This window comes from Chionomys nivalis, chromosome 1 (genome assembly GCF_950005125.1).
Source record: "Chionomys nivalis chromosome 1, mChiNiv1.1, whole genome shotgun sequence".
NCBI classification, from domain to species: Eukaryota; Metazoa; Chordata; class Mammalia; order Rodentia; family Cricetidae; genus Chionomys; species Chionomys nivalis.
The window spans coordinates 64,983,447-65,003,597 of record NC_080086.1 but is presented as its reverse complement, the minus strand read 5'-3'; the positions used below and the strand labels follow the sequence as shown (position 1 = coordinate 65,003,597).

At 48.5% G+C, this 20,151-nt stretch overlaps 1 protein-coding gene across 2 annotated transcripts; it reads left to right on the top strand.

Moving 5' to 3' along the window:
• Positions 1–2,909: 2,909 nt before the first annotated feature.
• On the top strand, positions 2,910–10,898 carry Cd207 (CD207 molecule). 2 transcript variants are annotated; one of them, XM_057786366.1, is made up of 6 exons: positions 2,910–2,999; positions 3,092–3,208; positions 4,923–5,297; positions 7,554–7,705; positions 9,453–9,571; positions 10,356–10,898. In XM_057786366.1, exons 1-6 carry the CDS (start codon positions 2,930–2,932, stop codon positions 10,492–10,494), a joined length of 972 nt encoding a protein of 323 aa, XP_057642349.1. In that variant the 5' UTR covers positions 2,910–2,929; the 3' UTR covers positions 10,495–10,898. The 2 variants fall into 2 exon arrangements, with proteins under 2 accessions (XP_057642349.1, XP_057642339.1); XM_057786356.1 differs by lacking the exons at positions 2,910–2,999; positions 3,092–3,208 and adding an exon at positions 3,524–3,579.
• Positions 10,899–20,151: the final 9,253 nt, after the last annotated feature.

The window sequence follows — 20,151 nt, the reverse complement described above, 5'->3', positions numbered from 1 at the left end:
TGTTGTATTTTATAAAATTTCATAATTGCATATGAGAATGTTTTATTGCAGTGGTCTCCTAATTGGTCTCTCTGCTTCCAGAGTCCTGTGCCCAAGTCTATGCTCCTAACCATGGTCAGAGGGATCTTTTTTTGTATATATATATATATATATATTATATATATATATACACACACACACACATATGTGTATGTGTTTACATATGTATACATATGCCATGTGTGTGTGTGCATGCTTTTAGGGGCCAGAGGTCAATGCCCAGTGATTTTGTTGACCAATTTCCACCTTATTTTTGAAACATGGTCTCTTAGTGAACTTGGTTAGCCAGGGATCTCCATGGATCCTCCTGTCCATGCCTCCTTAGCCTGGGGATATAGGTGCCTACTGTTGTACCTGGATTTTACATGGGTGCTGGAGATATGAACTCATGCTTAGATGTGGCAAGCACTTATCTCCCTACCCCCTCAGAGTGCTTTTTCTAACCACTTTATTACCTGAAGTCCCCTTTCTGAACCCACAGGAAGGAGGTAAAACTCCTTAAGATGATGCAAAAGGACCCTCATCATCTGACTAGATGCTTCTTTAGACCCATGCCCACCCCCTGCCATATACATCACATGCGCGTAGGACCAGAGCTATCCACAGTTCCCTAGCATCTTATCAGTCTTGATTCCCAGACACTGAGTGTGCCCGTCCCTCAATCAGCACCCTTGTCACTCTGCTCCCTGGATGTTCTTTGTTCCCCAGACACTAAGTGTGCCCGTCCCTCAATCAACACCCCCGTCACTCTGCTCCCTGGATGTTCTTTGTTCCCCAGACACTGTGTGTGCCCGTCCCTCAATCAGTAACCCCATCACTCTGCTTCCTGTATGTTCTTTGACAGCACATATCCATCCTCTGCCATGTTCCCCACCTCGGATTCTAATTTACTAGTTCAGGCTATTTTTTTTTTTTTTTTGGTCAGGTTGCAAGCTGCCTGAGTTAGAAAACTTAATAGTTCATCTCTGGGGTCCTGGGATGGGCTCTGAGAAGTCTCTCAGTGTGTGTTTGTAGGGTGGGTGAATAGATGTTGAATGGATGATAGATGAGAAACTTTTTTTTATTAATTTTTTTTATTAAAAATTTCCACCTCCTCCCCGCCTCCCTTTTCCCTCCCCCTCCCCCCACTCCCCACGCCCTACTCCCCTCCTCCTCTCTCTCCAGTTCAAAGAGTGGCCAGGGTTCCCTGCCCTGTGGGCAGTCCAAGGTCCTCCCCCCTCCATCCAGGTCTAGGAGGGTGAGCATCCAAACAGGCTAGGCTCCCACAAAGCCAGTACATGCAGTAGGATCAAAACTCAGTGCCATTGTCCTTGGCTTCTCAGCAGCCCTCATTGTCCACCATATTTAGAGAGTCCGGTTTTATACTATGCATTTTCAGTCCCAGTCCAGCTGGCCTTGGTGAGCTCCCAATAGATCAGCCCCACCGTCTCAGTGGGTGCGTGCCCCCCTCGCGGTCCTGACTTTCTTGCTCATGTTCTTCCTCCTTCTGCTCCTCATTTGGACCTTGGGAGCTCAGTTCAGTGCTCCAATGTGGGTCTCTGTCTCTATCTCCATTCATCGCCAATGAAGGTTCTATGGTGATATGCAAGATATTCATCAGTATGGCTATAGGATGGGGCCATTTCAGGCTCTCTCTCCTCAGCTGCCCAAGGACCTAGTTGGGTACATCTCTCTGGACCCCTGGGAACCCCTCTAGAGTCAAGGCTCTTGCCACCCCTAAAATGGCTCCCTTTTATTATTTTTATTATTATTAATTAATTTATTTATTTAAGATTTCTGCCTCCTCCCCGCCACCGCCTCCCATTTCCCTCCCCCTCCCCTGATCAAGTCCCCTTCCCTCGTCAGCCCTAAGAGCAATCAGGGTTCCCTGTAAAATGGCTCCCTTAATTAAGATATATACTTCCCTGCTCCCATATCCATCCTTCCTTTATCCCAACCATCCCATTCCCCAAGCTCTCTCCATCCTCCCCTTCTCACTTTTCTCTCCCCATCTCCCCTTTCCCCCATCCCACCCTACCTCCCAGTTCCCAAATTTTTGCCTAGCAATCTTGTCTACTTTCAATATCCAGGAGGATAACTGTATGTTTTTCTTTGGGTTCACCTTGTTATTTAGCTTCTAGGATCGCGAATTATAGGCTCAATGTTCTATATTTATGGCTAAAAACCAATTATGAGTGAGTACATCCCATGTTCAACTTTTTGGGTCTGGGTTACCTCACTCAGGATAGTGTTTTCTAATTCCATGCATTTGCATGCAAAATTCAAGAAGTTATTGTTTTTTACTGCTGAGTAGTACTCAAAAACACCAATGATAGCCTTTGCTGGAGAGGATATGGAGTAAGGGGTACACTCATCCATTGCTGGTGGGAATGCAAACTTGTGTAACCACTATGGAAAGCAGTGTGGCAGTTTCTCAGGAAATTTGGGATCAACCTACCCCAGGACCCAGCAATTCAACTCTTGGGAATATACCCAAGAGATACCCTATCATACTACAAAAGTATTTGTTCAACTATGTTCATAGCAGCATTATTTGTAATAGCCAGAACCTAATAGATGCCCTCCCATGGAAGAATGGATGAAGAAAGTGTGGAATATATACATATTAGAGATGAGAAACTTTTTACAAGAGAAATATAAGAGCCTTCGGAATAGATGATTTAAAAGTCTGTGTTCCTGGGAAGGAGTCATGTGCTACCCTCTGCCCCACAAAAGCCCAGATTTTTGAGGAGGGAATGAAGCTGTGGCCTCAGCCAGGCAGTGTTTAAGTCAAGAACGGGGAACTTGGGCATGACATAGTAACCTGCTCTCTGACTCATTTCCCGTTTCCTTCTGGATAAAATACCCTTGGGGAGACAGGCAGCCAGAAGCTCCTGCACTAGGGGTGGAGATGAAGGAGAAGGAGACCCCCGACGCACACTTCACAGTGGACAAGCAGAACATCTCCCTCTGGCCTCAAGGCAAGTGCCAGCAACTGCTGCATGCCCAGTTGGTGCTTATGCCAGTCACCACTCTTCAGTGATCCTTAACAGCCCTCTGTGTCTCCTTCCAGAGCCTTCTCCCAAGTCAGATCTGTCTCAAGTCCTAAGGAAGACTCTCAGCCTCCGCGTGGCCTTCATCTGTCTGTCACTGGTGCTGGTGGCCATGATTGTGCTTCAAGCTGTCTTCTGTAAGTCACCTGGTCCCTGAAGACCCAAACTTTTTTCTTTTTGCTATTTTCCTTGGTGTTTTCAGTGTTTCTGGAAGCTGACCTGCTGCTCCTCCTATCCCCGAGTTCTTGGATTTTTGACTGGCATTAGGAAATGTCTGTTCTCACACTCTTCAGGCTTGAGGAAAGAGTCACCAATCTTTTTATGTCTGCCTTGGTCTCCCTTAGCATCCTGTCACTCACAGCTCTGAGACCCTTGGATTCAAAGCCTTGTGGATAGCTCCAACAGTGAGAGTGATGTCTCCTGACCCTACTAGGAACCAATTCTCCACTGAGCAGAGAGAGAACTTGGCCAAGCCAGCAAATCTCCCAGATGATCTCCTCACTCTCTTGTATGTCCACACCTGGAGCCTTCTTATTCCTCTTCTAGAAGCTTCTTGGTTTCTACAGTGGTCACACCCTTTCCCCTTCTGACACGTCTTTAGAAAGTATAGGGTGGGGAATATCTTCTCTTTTCATGGCCTACATGTGTGGTTTCAGATTCTTGGCCACACCCTTCCAGGTCCCTAACATGGACCTTGACCTTATCCTGAACTCCTGGATTTGTATCTGCTCTTTTCTCTCCTCTCCTCTCCTCTCCTCTCCTCTCCTCTCCTCTCCTCTCCTCTCCTCTCCTCTCCTCTCCTCTCCTCTCCTCTCCTCTCCTCTCCTCTCCTCTCCTCTCCCCTCCCCTCCCCTCCCCTTCCCCTCCCCTCCCCTCCCCTTCTCCTCCCCTCCCCCCCTGCCCTGGTTTTCTTGGAACTCAGTACATCAGGCCTGCTGAACTTCACTGAGATCTGCCCGTCTCTGCTGGAATTAAAGTTGTGTGATACCATGCCTGGCTGTTCCTGGCTTCTAGCAATGTCTTTTTTATAGGACTCTTTTTAGAAAAATCTCACATTTTATTTTATTTTGTTTTATGTGTGAAAGTGTTTTGCTTGCATGCATGTTTACTGCATGCCCTAGAATATTTTGCTTGCTAGTTTGTACACCACAAGCCCTGGTGGCCAAAGATAGAAGAGGGCATTGGGTCCCCCTGGAACTGAGGTTATGGATGGTTATGAGCTGCCACATTGTTCTGGGGAGTCCTGTGGAGCTGTTTCAGTCCCACGGGATTTTTTGATAGTTATTGGTTAGTTTTTACTCACATGCCTGTGATCTTAGTAGAGTATGGAAGATGGGGCCAGGGAAGGGCAGAAATAGCTTTAATGACCTTCCCATGTGTCCTGGAGTCTGCATGGATATGCCCTTGCCCATGGCCATAGAGCAGCTTGTGAGCAGACAAGGGAGGGGTGTGCTGCCCTAGCTGTTGGCTGTGTCTTTAACGGGAGATGGCTGGGGACTAACTCATAGGCTCAGAGGGGGCTCAGTGATGGAGTGACAAGGGGGTGACTAAGGGCGCCCCTTTACCGAGTTCACTCTGACCATACTAAGACATTTCAGGGCTGGGTTCTCCCTCTGCTTGTTCACGAGACCCCTTGGTCACTTCCCTGCCTGTGCCAACCAGTGTTCCTGACACACAGTGGCACATGATGCACACATGTGTATGTTAGTGAATGAGTGGAGAGTAGGTGACAGCTCCTTGGATGTCCTGGTCCTTTGGGAACTTGGTCCTGCAGTTTACCCCGCCTTGGGACAGCACCTTACCTCTGTGGCTAAAACCCCTCAACTGACCTCCTGACTTTCTCAAATCCAGACCCCAGGATGATGGACAAAATACTGGAAGTGAAGAGTGATGCCCAGATGTTGAGAGGTCGTGTGGACAACGTCAGCACCCTGCGTTCTGATCTCGAGAAGGACAGAAGCCGTGTGGATGAGGCTGAAGTTCAGATGCAGATGCTGAACACCAGCCTCACCCGGGTGCGTTCTCAGATCCTGACTTTGAGGAACAGCATGGAAGTAGTCAGTGCCCACATCACTATGTTAACAAGAAGCTGGGAGGAGGTCGGCAACCTCAATGCCAAGATCCCAGAGCTGCAAAGAGATCTGGATAAAGCCAGTGCCTTGAATGCAAAGGTCCGAGGACTGCAGAACAGCTTGGAGAATGTCAACAAGCTGCTCCATCAACAGAGTAAGTAAATGAGAAGATCATCCTGAAGGCTGAACGGTGGCCATAAAACCCCACCTGTCTCAAACAGGCAGCAGGCCGGTTTGTGGGTGGGCAGGGGAAAGGGAAGTGGGTGGATTGAAAAGTTAACAAGGAAGGTGTCTTCGTTAGGGTTTACTAAGGCTGTCCATGGCAACGCCTATAAAGAAAACATTTAAGTGAAGGTGTCTCACTTACAGTTTCAGAGGTCCAGTCCATTGTCATCATGATGGGGACCATGGCAGGATGTAGGCAGACATGATGGAGCAGCTTAGAGACCAACATCTTGATAGGCAGGCAGCAGGAAGTCACTTGATTGTCACACTCAGAGAAGCTTGAGGAAAAGGGACCTCAAAGCCTGTCCTCACAGTGGCACACTTCCTACTAATAGTGCCACTCCCTTTGGGGGCATTTTCTTTCCAGCCACTACAGAAAGTCTATTGGTCTGAGAGGACTTGGGGCAGTGAGGAGAGAAAACACCAGGCCTAACTTGTGTCTCTACACTAAGGTGCAGCGTATAGAAGCATTAGGGAGTTTCCTGGCGTTCTGTATGGTCTGGAAAATATACATATTTTGGGTTTTGAGTGAGTGAGTTTATTTTTAAAAAATATTTATTTATTCATTATGTATACAATATTCTGTGTGTATGCCTGAAGGACAGAAGAGGGCATCAGACCTCATTACAGATGGTTGTGACCACCATGTGGTTGCTAGGAATTGAACTCAGGACCTTTGGAAGAGCAGGCAATGCTCTTAACCACTGAGCCATCTCTCCAGCCCCGAGTGAGTGAGTTTAAAAGTATATAATGAACTAAAAATAAAAGAATGAATGACAAATGATATATGGATCGATGATTGATAGGCAGATAGACTGATACAGAAGTGATATTTGATATAGCAAAGTATAAAATTGGACACTCAAAACATCCAGCAGAAATCACCTGGGGAAGCTTTGCTGAAGCCGTCTGCTGGAGTTTCTGTTAGAGGGTCCCTGAGGAGCAGAGGGTCCCTGAGGAGCAGAGGGTCCCTGAGGAGCAGAGGGTCCCTGAGGAGCAGAGGGTCCCCGAGGAGCAGAGGGTCCCTGAGGAGCAGTGGGTCCCTGGGAACAGAGGGTCTCCAAGGAGCAGAGGGTCCCTGGGAACAGAGGGTCTCCAAGGAGCAGAGGGTCCCTGGGAACAGAGGGTCTCCAAGGAGCAGAGGGTCCCCGAGGAGCAGAGGGTCCCTGGGAACAGAGGGTCTCCAAGGAGCAGAGGGTCCCTAAGGAGCAGAGGGTCCCCGAGGAGCAGAGGGTCCCCAAGGAGCAGTGGGTCCCCGAGGAGCAGAGGGTCCCTAAGGAGCAGAGGGTCCTCGAGGAGCAGAGGGTCCCCGAGGAGCAGAGGGTCCCCGAGGAGCAGAGGGTCCCCAAGGAGCAGAGGGTCCCCGAGGAGCAGAGGGTCCCCGAGGAGCAGTGGGTCCCTGAGGAGCAGAGGGTCCCTGAGGAGCAGAGGGTCCCTGAGGAGCAGTGGGTCCCCGGGGAACAGAGGGTCCCCGAGGAGCAGAGGGTCCTCGAGGAGCAGTGGGTCCCTGGGAACAGAGGGTCCCCGAGGAGCAGAGGGTCCCTGGGAACAGAGGGTCCCTGGGAACAGAGGGTCCCCGAGGAGCAGAGGGTCCCTAAGGAGCAGAGGGTCCTCGAGGATAAGGCTTTCAAGAAAAGGAGCAAGTAGCAGCTGGGAGGTGACACCATCCAATCCAGAGCTACAGCATCCAGCAGAAACATACTGGGGAAGTCGAAGCAAGCATCTGGAGTTCCAAGTTGAGCTTTCTCTCCTTAGATGGCACTTTGAGACAATCATACTTGGGTTTGAAATCGGGAGGAGTGAGCATCCCCTCTCTAGGGCCAGCTTCTTGTTGAGCTCACATAGTGACATGTTATTAATATGGTATGTCACACATGGCCTGTATCTTGCCCTTTCCCATGAAGTTCATTACTGTGAACCAGGTCCAGGACCTCTGTGTTCCTCTCACATTCTCCCCTCCCTGCCACTGTACCTTTTCTGGCTTCAGGTGTTCTGTCCACAAATCTCAGACCTTTAGGGTTCCAACAGAATCCTTTAAGTGTCCCCAACCCCCAACTCCAGGAACCCAAGGACTCTTAGATCTGGATCCATTCACTGCTGTCTCCAGGATCTCACTGAACAAACACCCCAGTCAGGATGCAGTGGAACCAGGAGCATTGCGGTTACCTCAGGCCCTGTTTTCCAGGTGACATTCTGGAGATGGTGTCCCGAGGCTGGAAGTACTTCAGGGGGAACTTCTACTACTTTTCACACACCCCAAAGACCTGGTACAGCGCGGAGCAGTTCTGCATTTCTAAAAATGCTCATCTGACCTCAGTGACCTCAGAATCAGAGCAAGTGAGTACAGTCATCACTGGCTCTGTGAACAGCATGCCAGAAAGACTGGGCAGGAGTTTGCTGCAGTAACAGAATTCCTCTACTGTTCGTGAGCTAACAATGAAGGCTTATTTTTTGTCTGTGCATGTGTGCATCTCTCTCTCTCTCTCTCTCTCTCTCTCTCTCTCTCTCTCTCTCTGTCTCTCTCTCTGTCTCTCTCTCTGTCTCTCTCTCTTCATGTGTGTGTGTGTTGGGGGTATATGAACGTGTGTATGCGCAGGAGCATGCATCCGTGCATGTGTGGAGGACATCAAATGCCCTATTCTATCACTGTCTCGTTCCCTGAACACTGACTGGTAGCTACCAAGTAAGTCCCAACAATCCTCTGCCTCTGCCTTCCACAGGGCTGGGGTTATATGGGTGCCGGGGATTTGAACTCAGAAACTCATGCTTGTGTAGCAAGTGCTCCTACCCACTGGGTTATCTAGCTTCCCCAATCCAAAGGTTTATTTCTCATGAATATTACACATCTCGCAGGGGACAGCAGAGGTTCTGTTCATTGTGGGTAACAAGGTCTTAAATCAAGAGGCTTTATTTCAATGCACATCCACAGTTTCTGAAGCAGCAAGGAGACATGGCCAGCTTCATTGGCTGTTAAAGCTCCTGCCCTCAATTAACATGTCATTTCTACTTACATGTCCCCAGCAAGAGCCAGTCACACAATCCTTCTAGCGTCAAGGAGGACAGCAAGGGGGCGCTCTTTCCACATGCCAGAAGATAGAAATATTTGTGAACAGCATTAATGATACCCCGGAACCCAGGAAGCCTCCTTCCTGGTGGCAGAGTGCAGACTGGGCTCATTGATCTGGGAGGCGGAGAAGGGAAGCAGATGAGGGCCCAGGTCTGTACTAGCGGATGTCACTGTCTGTCATCAACCTTGTCCTGGAGCCTTGGGGAGATGGCTTTCTTTCCTAGGCCTCACCTTAGTGAATGGATGAAATTGTGCCTGCCCTGGAAGGTAAAGGAGGGAGGGAGGCACAACACGCCTTGCAGGGGCCGGCACAGTTTTGGTCTCCTGTAATTTAGGTATTTCCAGTCAGGCCATTCCCTTGATGTCCCTTGTCTGCAGTTTAGCTGATTTTCCATCTTTCAATCCTTCTTTCCTTCCGTTCTGTTATTCATTTGTTCTTTTTTTTTTTAAGCTTTATTTATTTATTAGATATACATTGTTCTTCGGGCCAGAAGGGGGCACCAGATCTTACTACAGATGGTTGTGAGCCACCATGTGGTTGCTGGGAAGTGAACTCAAGACCTTTGGAACAGCAGGCAGTGCTCTTAACCACTGAGCCATCTCTCCAGCCCTATTCATTTGTTCTTAAGACAGGATCTCAGTATGTAACTCAGGATGGCCTTGAATTCTCAATCTTCTGCCGCAGACTCCAAAGTGCTGGGATTATAGGTCTCTGCTGCTACACCCAGCAGGCTGTGTTCCCCTGTTCTCCAGCACCTCACTAAAAAGCACAAGCTCCAAGTTTGTTAGCTGATAAGCAATGGGCAGCTAGGATGTGGATGTGGGCTCTGGGCTCCAGGCCTGGGCATGGAGGTACCGAGGGAGGATGCTGTACCTGTAAGTCTGCAAGTCTCATGGGGGCATCATTGTCAAGTTCAGGGGCCACCACTGTGCACAGGTGAAGAGTAGCCAACAGGTAGGTACTGAAAGGTGTGGCGGTGGCTGGGCCTCCACTCACTTCCTCTGTGCTCCCCACAGGAGTTTCTCTACAAGACGGCAGATGGGCTTCCATTCTGGATTGGTCTCACCAAGGCAGGGACTAACGGGGATTGGTACTGGGTGGATGAGACGCCATTCAACATGGAGCAAAGCAGAAGGTGAGTGGTCAGCTGTGCCCTCCTTCCCAGCCTGGTTTGCTGGGGGGTGAGTTCCCGTGAACGTGCTGCTGCTCATCGGGTGGTACCTGGGGCCAGTTAGGAACCTGCATGTCCCATGCGGCTGGGCAGCAAGCCCTTCTGCCCCGCTGGGGTGAGGGTCTGACCCAAGTCCAGGCCTGTGCAGGAAGGGATCGTGAAAGCCTTGAGAGAAGCGGGGTGGGGGCACAGCAGGAGGCTTGAAGTTCAAGGTCTACTCATCATCTTAGGTTGTCACCAGGGACGAGAACTGATCAAGATTGAATTGAAACTCAATTTTGGGATTGAATTAACTCATCAAAACTATTTATTTATTTATTTATTTATTTATTTATTTATTTATTTATTTATTTTATTTTCCTGTGTGTGTACATGATGTATATCTGGGAACCTGGGGCACAGATGTGTAGAGGTCAGAGGACGACTTGTCTGAGTCTGTTCTTTCCTGCCATATGGGTCCTGGGGATTAGACTCAGGCCATCAGGTTTGGTTGCAGGTGCTCTAACCCACAGAGCTATCTTTCTAGCCTCTAAAATAGCTAATTTTAAAAACAGCATCTCATGTATCCCAGGTTGGCTCAGGACTTACTATAGAGCCTAGGTTGACCTTGAACTTCTGGTCCTCCTGCCTCATCCTCCTGAGTGCTGGGATAAAGGTGGTGGTGCCATGGCTCTGATGCAGAGCTTCCTGCCCGCTAGGCAAGCATCCTGACAGGGGCATAAAGAGTCTTTGTTTTCTCCCTTGGTAGGTTCTGGATTCCTGGCGAACCCAACAATACAGGAAACAATGAACACTGTGCCAATATCAGGGTGCCCTTCCCGCAAGCCTGGAATGATGCTTCCTGTGATAGTAACCTCCTTTTCGTCTGCAAGCGGCCCCACATCTAGACAATTCCATGACAGGCCTGGCCCTAAGCTCAGCATTTGTGTTGCAACAGTGACCCAGATTGAAGTGATGTCGCTCTCCTTGACACTCCAAAACTGCTCTGTGCCTTAGCATTTCTTGCTTGAATATTGTCCCAAACACACCCTGCGGTCCATCTGGGTTGGCTAGAACTCTCTGCCCTGGAGAGACTTTGAGGGGGTTGGGTTTAATGCGCAAAACCATGCAGAGGATATAGAAGTCCCCACTGCCCAGGTGAAGCAGGTGCACCTGTCACCTGCAGATCATTTTGTCTGCGTTTACCTGACCCTTCTAAGAAGCCTTGTATGGCCACGTGAAAGCTACATTCGCATGTGACCAGTGCTGGAGAAGACAGGTGTGTTTAGCTCAGTTTCAACACTTTATAATTTATACATGCATTAGAACAGCACCTGGTACTATCAAAATGTGTAACTATTTCATGTTTTCTTGTATCCATTGCAAATACATTTAAAGACATTTTTTCCTGCACGTGTGTGTGAGTGATCCCAGCGTTCAGGAAAGGGTGTCAGATCCACTGTAGCTGGAGTTACAGCTGTTTATGAACAACCTGATATGGGTGCTGACATCCAGACTCTGGCCTTCTGATAGAGTAGCAAGTGCCCTTAACTGCTGAGCCATCTCTTTAGTCCTGTAAATTTAAATTATAAAATAGGTGAAAAATATAAAAACATACGTCAGAATGCTGGAGGTGTGGCTCAGGGGATAAAGTCCTCTGGCACTGGTGACCCTGAGTCTGACCAGCAGGACCACACAAACAGGTGTGGTCATGCACCCCTGTGACCCCAGCAGCGAGGAGGTGGAAGGAGGAGGGTCAGAAGTTCAAGGTCACCCTCAACTACGTAGTTACATTTGAGGCCAGCCTGCTATGCAAGATCCTGTTTTGGGAGAGGGGACAATTTGCTTCAGGATACTAAGCAATTCTTCCCATATTTCTATGAGGCTCTCTCTTGTTGTCTGTGGAGGAGCACTGGCAGGGGCCTCTGGCTGTTTGCCGTGGGAATAGCTGTTCTTAGTCACCCTGCCCCCACCATGTTCTGTCACCCCCTTATTCACATTCTTTGAGGTCGGAATCCCCATTTCTCTAAGTGAGATAACTCAGTGCAGGCAGGGGCTGACAGGTCCTCTGCCTTCATTTGAGATGCTTGGTTCAGCTCCCCTTCCTCCGGCCCCCAGGCCATCACAGGCCCAGTACTCCCCCACCACAGGCAGCCTGGGTCTCCCACCTCTCCGCTACATGGGGTTCCCTCTCTTGCTAAGCCCTGTGCAGACAAAGTCCTCTTCTACTCTAAACATCTCTTGGCTCAAAGCTTCCTTGGAGTGCCTGTTTCCATTCCCAGGGCCACTGTAACCCTAAAGAACATGCAACTTGGGGTACATTCAGTTAGAGGGTAGAATGAATAGGGTTTTTTGTTTGAATTAAATATGATAAGGTTTGAACAAAGTCCGTTCCTGGAGTTCCTTGGTAGTCAGCCTTCTGTTCTTTAGCTCTGTTCCCAGGGGAACCTTGTTGAGGTCCTTATTCTTCACAGAGACTGGGTTTCCAGATCCAAACTGGAATATAACCTGGAGACTAAGGCCTGAAAAACAAGGGATCACCAGCAGGGGGCAGCAGAGAGAGTGCAGGAGGTGTGAGCTGGCCTCCATTGAGAGTTCCCAGGAAAGACATTGCCTTCTTACATGGGCAGACAGCATGGTACTGGGGAGTGAGGACAGCAGAGAGTGCAGGCTTGTTGCTTTCTGTTTTGTTTTGTTTTTGACACAGACTTTATATGTGGTCCTGCTTGGCCTTTCGAGTGCTGGGACAAAAAGTGTGTGTCACCACACCAGGCTGTAGGCTTGTGTGCAGTGTCAAGACATCTTAGATCCTCTCAGGGCCCCAAAGACCTCAGCTTGAGGTTCCTTGCTCTTACCAGTAGTCCCCACGTTCTGAAGGTTCCCCTTCTGGATAGCGTACCTCACCATGGGACCAACTGCCCTCCTTTCCGTTTTCAATGTGATAGCTAAAGAAACTCCATTTCGTGCTAGGCATCCATCTGGGTACCTAATGGCCATTTTGTCGCCGACGAAAACTCCTGGAAGTTAAGTTCCCTACAACCTTGACTCCTTGACCCCACCCAGAAATGTACGTCCACGATGTGACTGTCTGCTTGTTATGCTATGACTAACTGCTAAATTTTGGCTTCTGTAACCTGCTTAGGCAGACATTCAAGGACTGTTTTTAAGGTCATCTTGATTACTGTTCTGGCCAACCAGAACAGCTCTTGTGGTTTTTGCCTTTAAATGCCCTTCTTCAGCTGCCTCTGGGTGGCATGTCTCTGATTTGGGTTAGAGACTGCAGGCCTGCTAGCAGTTTTAATACATTTGGCTAATTACAACCTGAATTGAGTCCGGTGATCTTTTCCCAGTAGTCTCAAGCTTCACAACATCTGGAGGCCCCAGCAAGATCCTGGGAGAACACAGATTCAGGGCCTGGGGTCCAGGATAGGTTCTAGTGGGGGCAAGTCTGGGGTAGATGTGGAGGCCCCAGGAAGCCTGCGACCATGGTTGCCACAAATGAAAGAGTCACTAGTTAGGGAGGTCAGGTCCTAGATGGGGTCAAGTAACACAACTCAGAGGCCCCTGGAGTGAGCAGCCCTGGGTGGGGGCAAGCACATTTGTGAACTTGGGGAACCGGGGCTGCCCCAGCCTGTGACCCCTGCTAATTTTCAAAATAGAACCAAAACAAAAGAATTGCTAACTTAAAAGAAGACTGATCATGAGTTTTTCTAGATGTCTGGACATTTGGGGACTCATAGGGGAGATGAGGAGTGGTCATAGACCTGGTCTCCAGACTCAGAGTATGAGATATGCTTCTGGTGTGCTTATAAGTTTTCTTGTAGGAATGGGAAGAAGACTGAGCACAGCCAAGTTGCCATTGAATTGCATGCTGTAACACTTGAAGGAGTTCTGCAAAGCAGACTACAGAGCTAAGATGTCACCTAGACAGCTCCTCACTCTCTGTGAACTAGAATGCCCCACTTTTGATGTGGGATGGCCAGATGAGGGCCATTTGACCTTCAAAGTGCCAAGAAAATCTAGCACATAGTCACCGGAACCCTGGCTACCTGGACAGTTCTGTTACATTAACGGCTTCTCTTCCTCCTTTTCAATCCCCTCCTTGGCAGAAAGGTCATGCCCTTAAACAAGACTTCTCTGCTTTAGTCACCAAGTCAGAGTTGGAGGCAGAGTAAAACACTCAACGAAATGTCTGGACACTCTGTGGTGGTCCTGAAAGGAGGAGAAAGAAGAGGAGGAGGAGGAGGAGGAGGAGGGATAAGAAAAGGAAAAGGAGGAAGAGGAGGAGGAGGAAGAAGAGGAGGAGGAGGAGGGATAAGAAAAGGAAAAGGAGGAAGAGGAGGAGGAGGAAGAAGAGGCAGTGGCAGCGGCAGCAGAGATTCTCTTACCTTACAATCCCCACATCCAGCCAGTCCAGAACCTGACTGTCTGAAGGGGATGATGCACGTGCAGTTCCAAGAATCTGTCCTCACCCATCCTTACTTCCACACCCCAGGAGAGAACCAGCTTATGCTCCACTCCAGCTGAGCCTGACTCCTGCTGTTCTCTCTCCTAGAGAAGCATCCCTAATGGGCACCCATCCTTGCCGGAGTAAGGGGCTGATGGGGAGCAAAGGCCCAGACCTTCTTTTCTAGTTTATGTCCTTTTTGGACCACTGATTTGTATAACTGGAGACCCAGAGCACTCCCTTCTCTGAGAAGCCTCAGGTTATCATCAGCCTCTTGGAAACGGTTTTCTTTACCCATCAGCTCACCTCGGCTGATGGTCAGAAGTTTCTAGGTACCATTTTGACTGCACAGGAGAAGAATTGAATAATGACTGGAGCCAGCAAGGCTACAAAGGATCCTAGGGTGACCGCGGTAGATGCCAAAAGAAGAGCCAAGGGAATATGGCTGTCCACTCTGCCAAACTGGAACCCCAACACTGATCAACATAAGGGAGCACTAGACACCTATCCCTGGGGCCTCCTGAACAGGATGAGAGCAGCAGCTAGAAACCAACTAATCTTAAAGGTGTCTAAGGTAACTCAGGGAAATCAGGAAATCTCCTGCTTGATTCCTGGATCATCTTCAAGAGGTTTATTGGGTATTTACCCACATTGATCTGGCTGCTGCAGAAAACCAAATGTAACATGAATGGGGCCTGCTTGTTTGTTGGGGTTTCTGTCCCACCCAGTACCCCATAACTGTTTGGCCGTAAAGAAAATCACACATAGGTCTCCATAAATTATAAGCTGATTGGCCCATTAGCTCTAGCCTCTCACTGGCTAACTCTCACATCTTGATTAACCCATTTTTCTGATCTATGTTAGCCATGTGGCTCAGTACCTTTTTTCAATGGGGCAGATCACATCCTGCTGCTTTGGTGATCTGGGCAGGAGTGGGAGGAATCAACTTTCTCCTTCCCAGAATTCTCCTGTTCTCATTACATTATTTCTACTTCCTGTCTGGTTTTCCTGCCTATATTTCCTACCTGGCCAATCAGCGTTTATTTATAACATGATTGACAGAATACAGACAATTCTCCCGCACCAACCAAACACTTGAAAGATATCATTTTCTCCCTACCCCAGGGCCCTGTGTGCCAACATATATTTGTTTTTTAATGGACAGATCTGCCGACTGAATTTTTTGTATTGCCCAATTCCCATAGTCATTAATTCCCAAAGAAATCACACAGAGGTCTACATTAGTTATAAACTGATTGGCCTAGTAGCTCAGACTTCTTATCAACTCTTATAACTTATATTAGCCCATTATTCTTGTCTATGTTAGCCACCGTGGCTCAGTACCTTTTTTTTTTTTTTTTTGGTAAGCCAGTCACATCGTGCCTCCTCTGCAGCTGGGTAAAGACCGAGGAGCAAGCTTTCCTCTTCCCAGAATTCTCTTGTTCTCATTGACCTGCCTCTACTTCTTATTTGGTTGTCCCACCTATACTTCCTGCCTGGCTACTGGCCAATCAGCATTTATTTAAAATATAATTGACAGAATACAGACCATTGTCCCACGCCACAGACCCAAGTCAGGGTTTAATGACCTACTGATCTGGACTTAACTACCACAAGGGTTTAAGAATCCACTACTCTGTTTGATGAAGACTTCAGTGCAAACCTACGTGAACCACCAAGGGCACCATAATGTCACCCTCTTCCAGTATGTGGATGACCTTCTCATCACTTCACACACACTGAATGAGGGCCAAAACCTATTGAGGAACTGCTTAAAATGCTCCAGCAGCTCAGCTGATGTGTGTCTGTCTAAGAGGCCCAGTTGTGCTTCCATAAGGTACGTTCTCTGCCATATTGCTCAGAGAGTAGCAGCAGGACTCTGTCCTTGAACAGGATCCAAGCTATCTTAAACATCCCAAGCCACAAAATAAAAGTCAGGCAAATTCTTGGCAACAGTTGAATACTGCAGATGATACCTAAATTTGCAGAAATATTAAAACCATTATACAAGGGCCTAGGAGAAAATGACCCCCTGAACTGGAAAAACAAAGACAAGGAGACATTCCAAAAGCTCAAGGAGGCTTTGATGTCAAGACCAGCACTTAGGATACCTGGCATTACTAAGTCTTTCCACCTGTATGTGGATGGATGGCACAGGTGGCCAAAGGCAAACTGACCCAAACTTTGTAACCCTGGAAAAGCCCTGTGGCCTGTTTATCTAAGTGTTTAGTCTGCTGCAGCAGGATGACCACCTGTATGCACACCATGGCCACCACAGCACTACTGCTAAAGGAAACTGAGAAACCGACCACGGACAGGAGCTGGTTGTCGCCACTCCTCCCTCCATTACAATGCTCCTCTGAGCTTCTGAGTGCTGGATGTGGAACTCATGCCTTGCCCTCTATCGAGATCTTTCCGATGCACCCAGGATCAGTTTCTCACCTTCTACAGCGTTGGATCCAGCCTCCTTCCTTCCTGACCCTGAAGAACAGCTTTTTGGCTTCTATAACTTCTTTATACAGATACTCAAGGACTTCTTGGGGTTTTTGCCTTTAAAGCCCTTCCTTTAGCTGCCTCTGGATGGTTCATTTATGATTTGGGTTAAAGACTGCAGACCTGCGATCAGTTTTAATAAATTTGGTTAATTACAATCTGAGCTGTGTCTGATTGTGTTTTCCTTGTGGTTTTGACCTCCATAACATCAACTTCATGGGTTCCTTTGTTAGTCTGGAAAGTCCTCCAGCATCCCAGGGTCATCTTGGGTGGGGTGTCACTCTGTCCGCCCTGTGATTCCTCCCTGCTCCACCCCAAGCCTTGCTGGTGGCTGTGCTCCTTGATGTCACTCTGTGGAACTCTGCAGACTTTGTAGAGAAATGACCTTCTCCCCTAGACTGTGAGTACATGTGACTGGTCAGCCTCTGCTGGTCTATGTGTTCTGTGTCAGGTGTGGTTTGCAGTGTGAACATGGCTACAATGACCGTTGGGAGAAAGAGGGGACCAACAGGGTCTGTGGTTGCTCCTAGTGAGCACGGATGAGCTAGGGGAAACAGATAGTTTTTCCAGGAAAAGAAACTGAACCAGAAAGTACCAAGGGGATGAGTGAGGCAACCAATGGTGGAAGATATGCTGGAGGATGTTGAATTAGAGCAAAGTTGGAGGCTTCATGGAGACCCAACAACAAAACATCACAGCCATGCACCTTCGCATTCTGAAGCCCTCACAGCTCTGAGTTTTCATAGTCCTGAAGCCCTCAAGGCATTCGGGGAAGTGCTTCTCTTTTCCAATAGTTCTGACAAAAACTCAGGGCTGGGTCACATGCTGCTCTCTGAAGCCATGCGGAAGCAAGGGCAAGGGGTGCTGTAGGTCACCCCAGTTTTCACTCCTGGTGCTGGCTCTTGGCCCTGCTGTGGTTATGTGTGTTAGGCTCATGATGCAGAAAGGATGTTGCCAAGACAAGCCCTAAGCATGCAACCCTGGAGCTGGGAGCCATGTCAGCATGCACGGGCACCTGTGGGGCATCTTGCTTGGGTCTTTCTCCCTCATCAACCATTGACCAAGCTACCAGTAGACCAGCTCACCAGTTCTGAGTGTTACGTATTGACATTGTCAATATTTCAGCAGCACACCTATGGTTGCTGAACTCACCCATATCTGAGACCAGATGTGTGTCTCAGTGGTAGAATAATTACTTACTATGCACAGGCTCTGGATAAAGTCTCCAGCATTGCTGGAGATAGGCAGATAAACAAACAAACAAACAAATGATAAACAGAACCTTTAAGAGTAAGCCCTGGGAATGTGCAGGAGGAGCAGAAAAATAAATGTGTGGATGACATTCTTCATGCTCGTGTGCAAAAGGCCGCTTCACTTTTCCTTATCTGAGAGTAGAGAAACCTCTAAGCGAGGACAGAACAGAATCCTAGATCCCTTGCCTGTGGGAAACACAAGCGGGACCCTGGAGTGAAGGAGCGAACAGGAAAGGTGAGCAAACCCGACACCTGGGGGTCACAGCCTGTGGGATGATGCCCTCTCCTGCCCGGACGCTGCTTTTCTGCTGAGCAAGGGATCCCCAAAGTTCTGCTTTCCAGGTCCTTCCAGCTTCTCAGGATATCCGGGGAAATAGGTCCTGAGTTGGGTCGAGCTTGACCCTTCTTGTATATGGGGAAATAGAAACCAAGACCAGCCCTTTTCTCTCTCTGTAATGGCTGGGAAGGTATTGCCTGTGGCTCCCAATCCCACAGAGAGGGACTTGGCAGACCCTGATGGGGTACAGGAAGGGCTTCTGACTGACTTAGAAGGGGTGCCTCCCCCCACCACACCTGTCCAGCATTTAATAGACAAGAAATAAAAGGTCAATAGTCAGTGGTTTGAGCTTTGTATCCTATGTCTTCTGTTCTTCCTTGAACAGTTACACCACACATACACACACTCACATGTATGTGCACGCATGCATGCACACACACCAAGAGTTGAATGATGGCCACCTATTTCCTTTTTATCCAGCAGATCCACCTCCACAGGGCTATTTCCCACTGAGTGGACTGCAGCGCAGCTCCATGACACAGGCTCCTCCTTGCCTAACAGGGCCACTGCTGGTCCCTGTCAGAATGGCTTCTCTGTTACTGAATTTACACGGTTCTCAGTCACTGCCCATAGGCCTATGGGAGGGTGACTCCAAGATTTGGGAGAAAGACATGGGAATGAGATATGGGAACTAAGTATGAAAACTGCACATGTCATGTATGGGACAAGGCGTCTGCAAGCTTGTGATTGACACCTCCTGAGAGCGCTGTGAGACTGGCCGTTCACTGTCACCAGGACTGTAGGCGCCCAGAGGCAGGGGTAGGAGAGCAGGGGATTCGAATCTGCCAGGCTCCCCTGACTTTGGAGGGATGTCTTGGCTAGCAATATTAGCTCTACTCCTGGTTCCAGCTCCCTCAATGCGGTGGGAACACTACCCTGAAGAATGCCATGTTCTGTCTGTCCCCCGGAGGCTTTCCTTCTCATCCTATGCCCAGTGAGCAGCAGGAAGCCCTACAGCAGGATTTGTTTTCATGTGTTTGTTTTGGGTTTTTAGGACAGTTCTCTCATTCTGTAGTCCAGGTTAGCCTCAGACTCACTATGCAGTCCAAGTTGGTCTCTCTAGCTTGGTGATCTTCCTGCCTCAGACTCCTGAATGCTGGGGTTACAGATGTGTTATCATGTGTCTTACTTACCTTTCTACTGCTGGCCAAAGACATTTATGAAAAAAAGACATTATTTGGGGGCTCATGGTTGCAGAGGGCTAGAGTCCATGACCACCATGGTGGGGAGCACAGCAGCAGCCTGGCAGCCCTGGTGCTGGAGCAGTACCTGAGAGCTCACATCTTGATTCATAGGCATAGGAAAGGGAGGGAGAGCTGGTTCGGAACTGCATGGGCTTTTGGAATCTCAAAGCCCACTGCCAGTGACAGCTATTCCAACAAAGCCAAACTGGAAACCAAACATTCAAATATACGCGCCTATGGGGACTGCTCTTAGTCAAACCACCGCACCATGCCAGCTCCAGAGCAGTGTTTATTCTCCTGGAAGAACTGTTGTGGGTCTCATTTACAGCACTACTTTGGGTCCAGGCTTCTCTGTTTTTTTTTTTTTTAATTAATTCTGAAAATTCCAGAGACATCACCAATATGGATTTAATTGCTAATGAAGGTTTTATAGGTCATTCTAAACCTGTGGGTCACGACCCCTTTGATAAACCTCTATCTCTGAAAAGTATTTACAATTCATAACAGTAGCAAAATTACACTTATGAAGTAGCAACAAAAATAATTTCATGGTGGGAGGCTTCACGACATGAAGAACTGTACTAAAGAGTTGCTCATTAAGGAAGGTTGAGAACCACCGGCTTGGGTGAAGGTGGATCCTACTTCGTTTTCTCTGACAGTTCCTCTGATATTGTTTTCTTTGCCATCAGCCCCTCTCCCACACCATTAGTGCACCCATCATTTGATTGCTCTGATGTTAACATTCTTTTATTGTTTTATTAATAAAAAATGGTCGCAAGTCAGGTATTAGGTAAAACCTGATAGATCCACAGAGCGACGGAGAAGAATGATCAGTGACCTCTACTCCCCAT

Coding starts and splice junctions, on each gene's coding strand:
- Cd207 (XM_057786366.1), top strand. CDS start 2,930: ATGAAGGAGAAGGAGACCCCCGACGCACACTTCACAGTGGACAAGCAG. Junction 3,000..3,091: donor CATCTCCCTCTGGCCTCAAG/GCAAGTGCCAGC, acceptor GTCTCCTTCCAG/AGCCTTCTCCCAAGTCAGAT. Junction 7,706..9,452: donor TGACCTCAGAATCAGAGCAA/GTGAGTACAGTC, acceptor TGCTCCCCACAG/GAGTTTCTCTACAAGACGGC.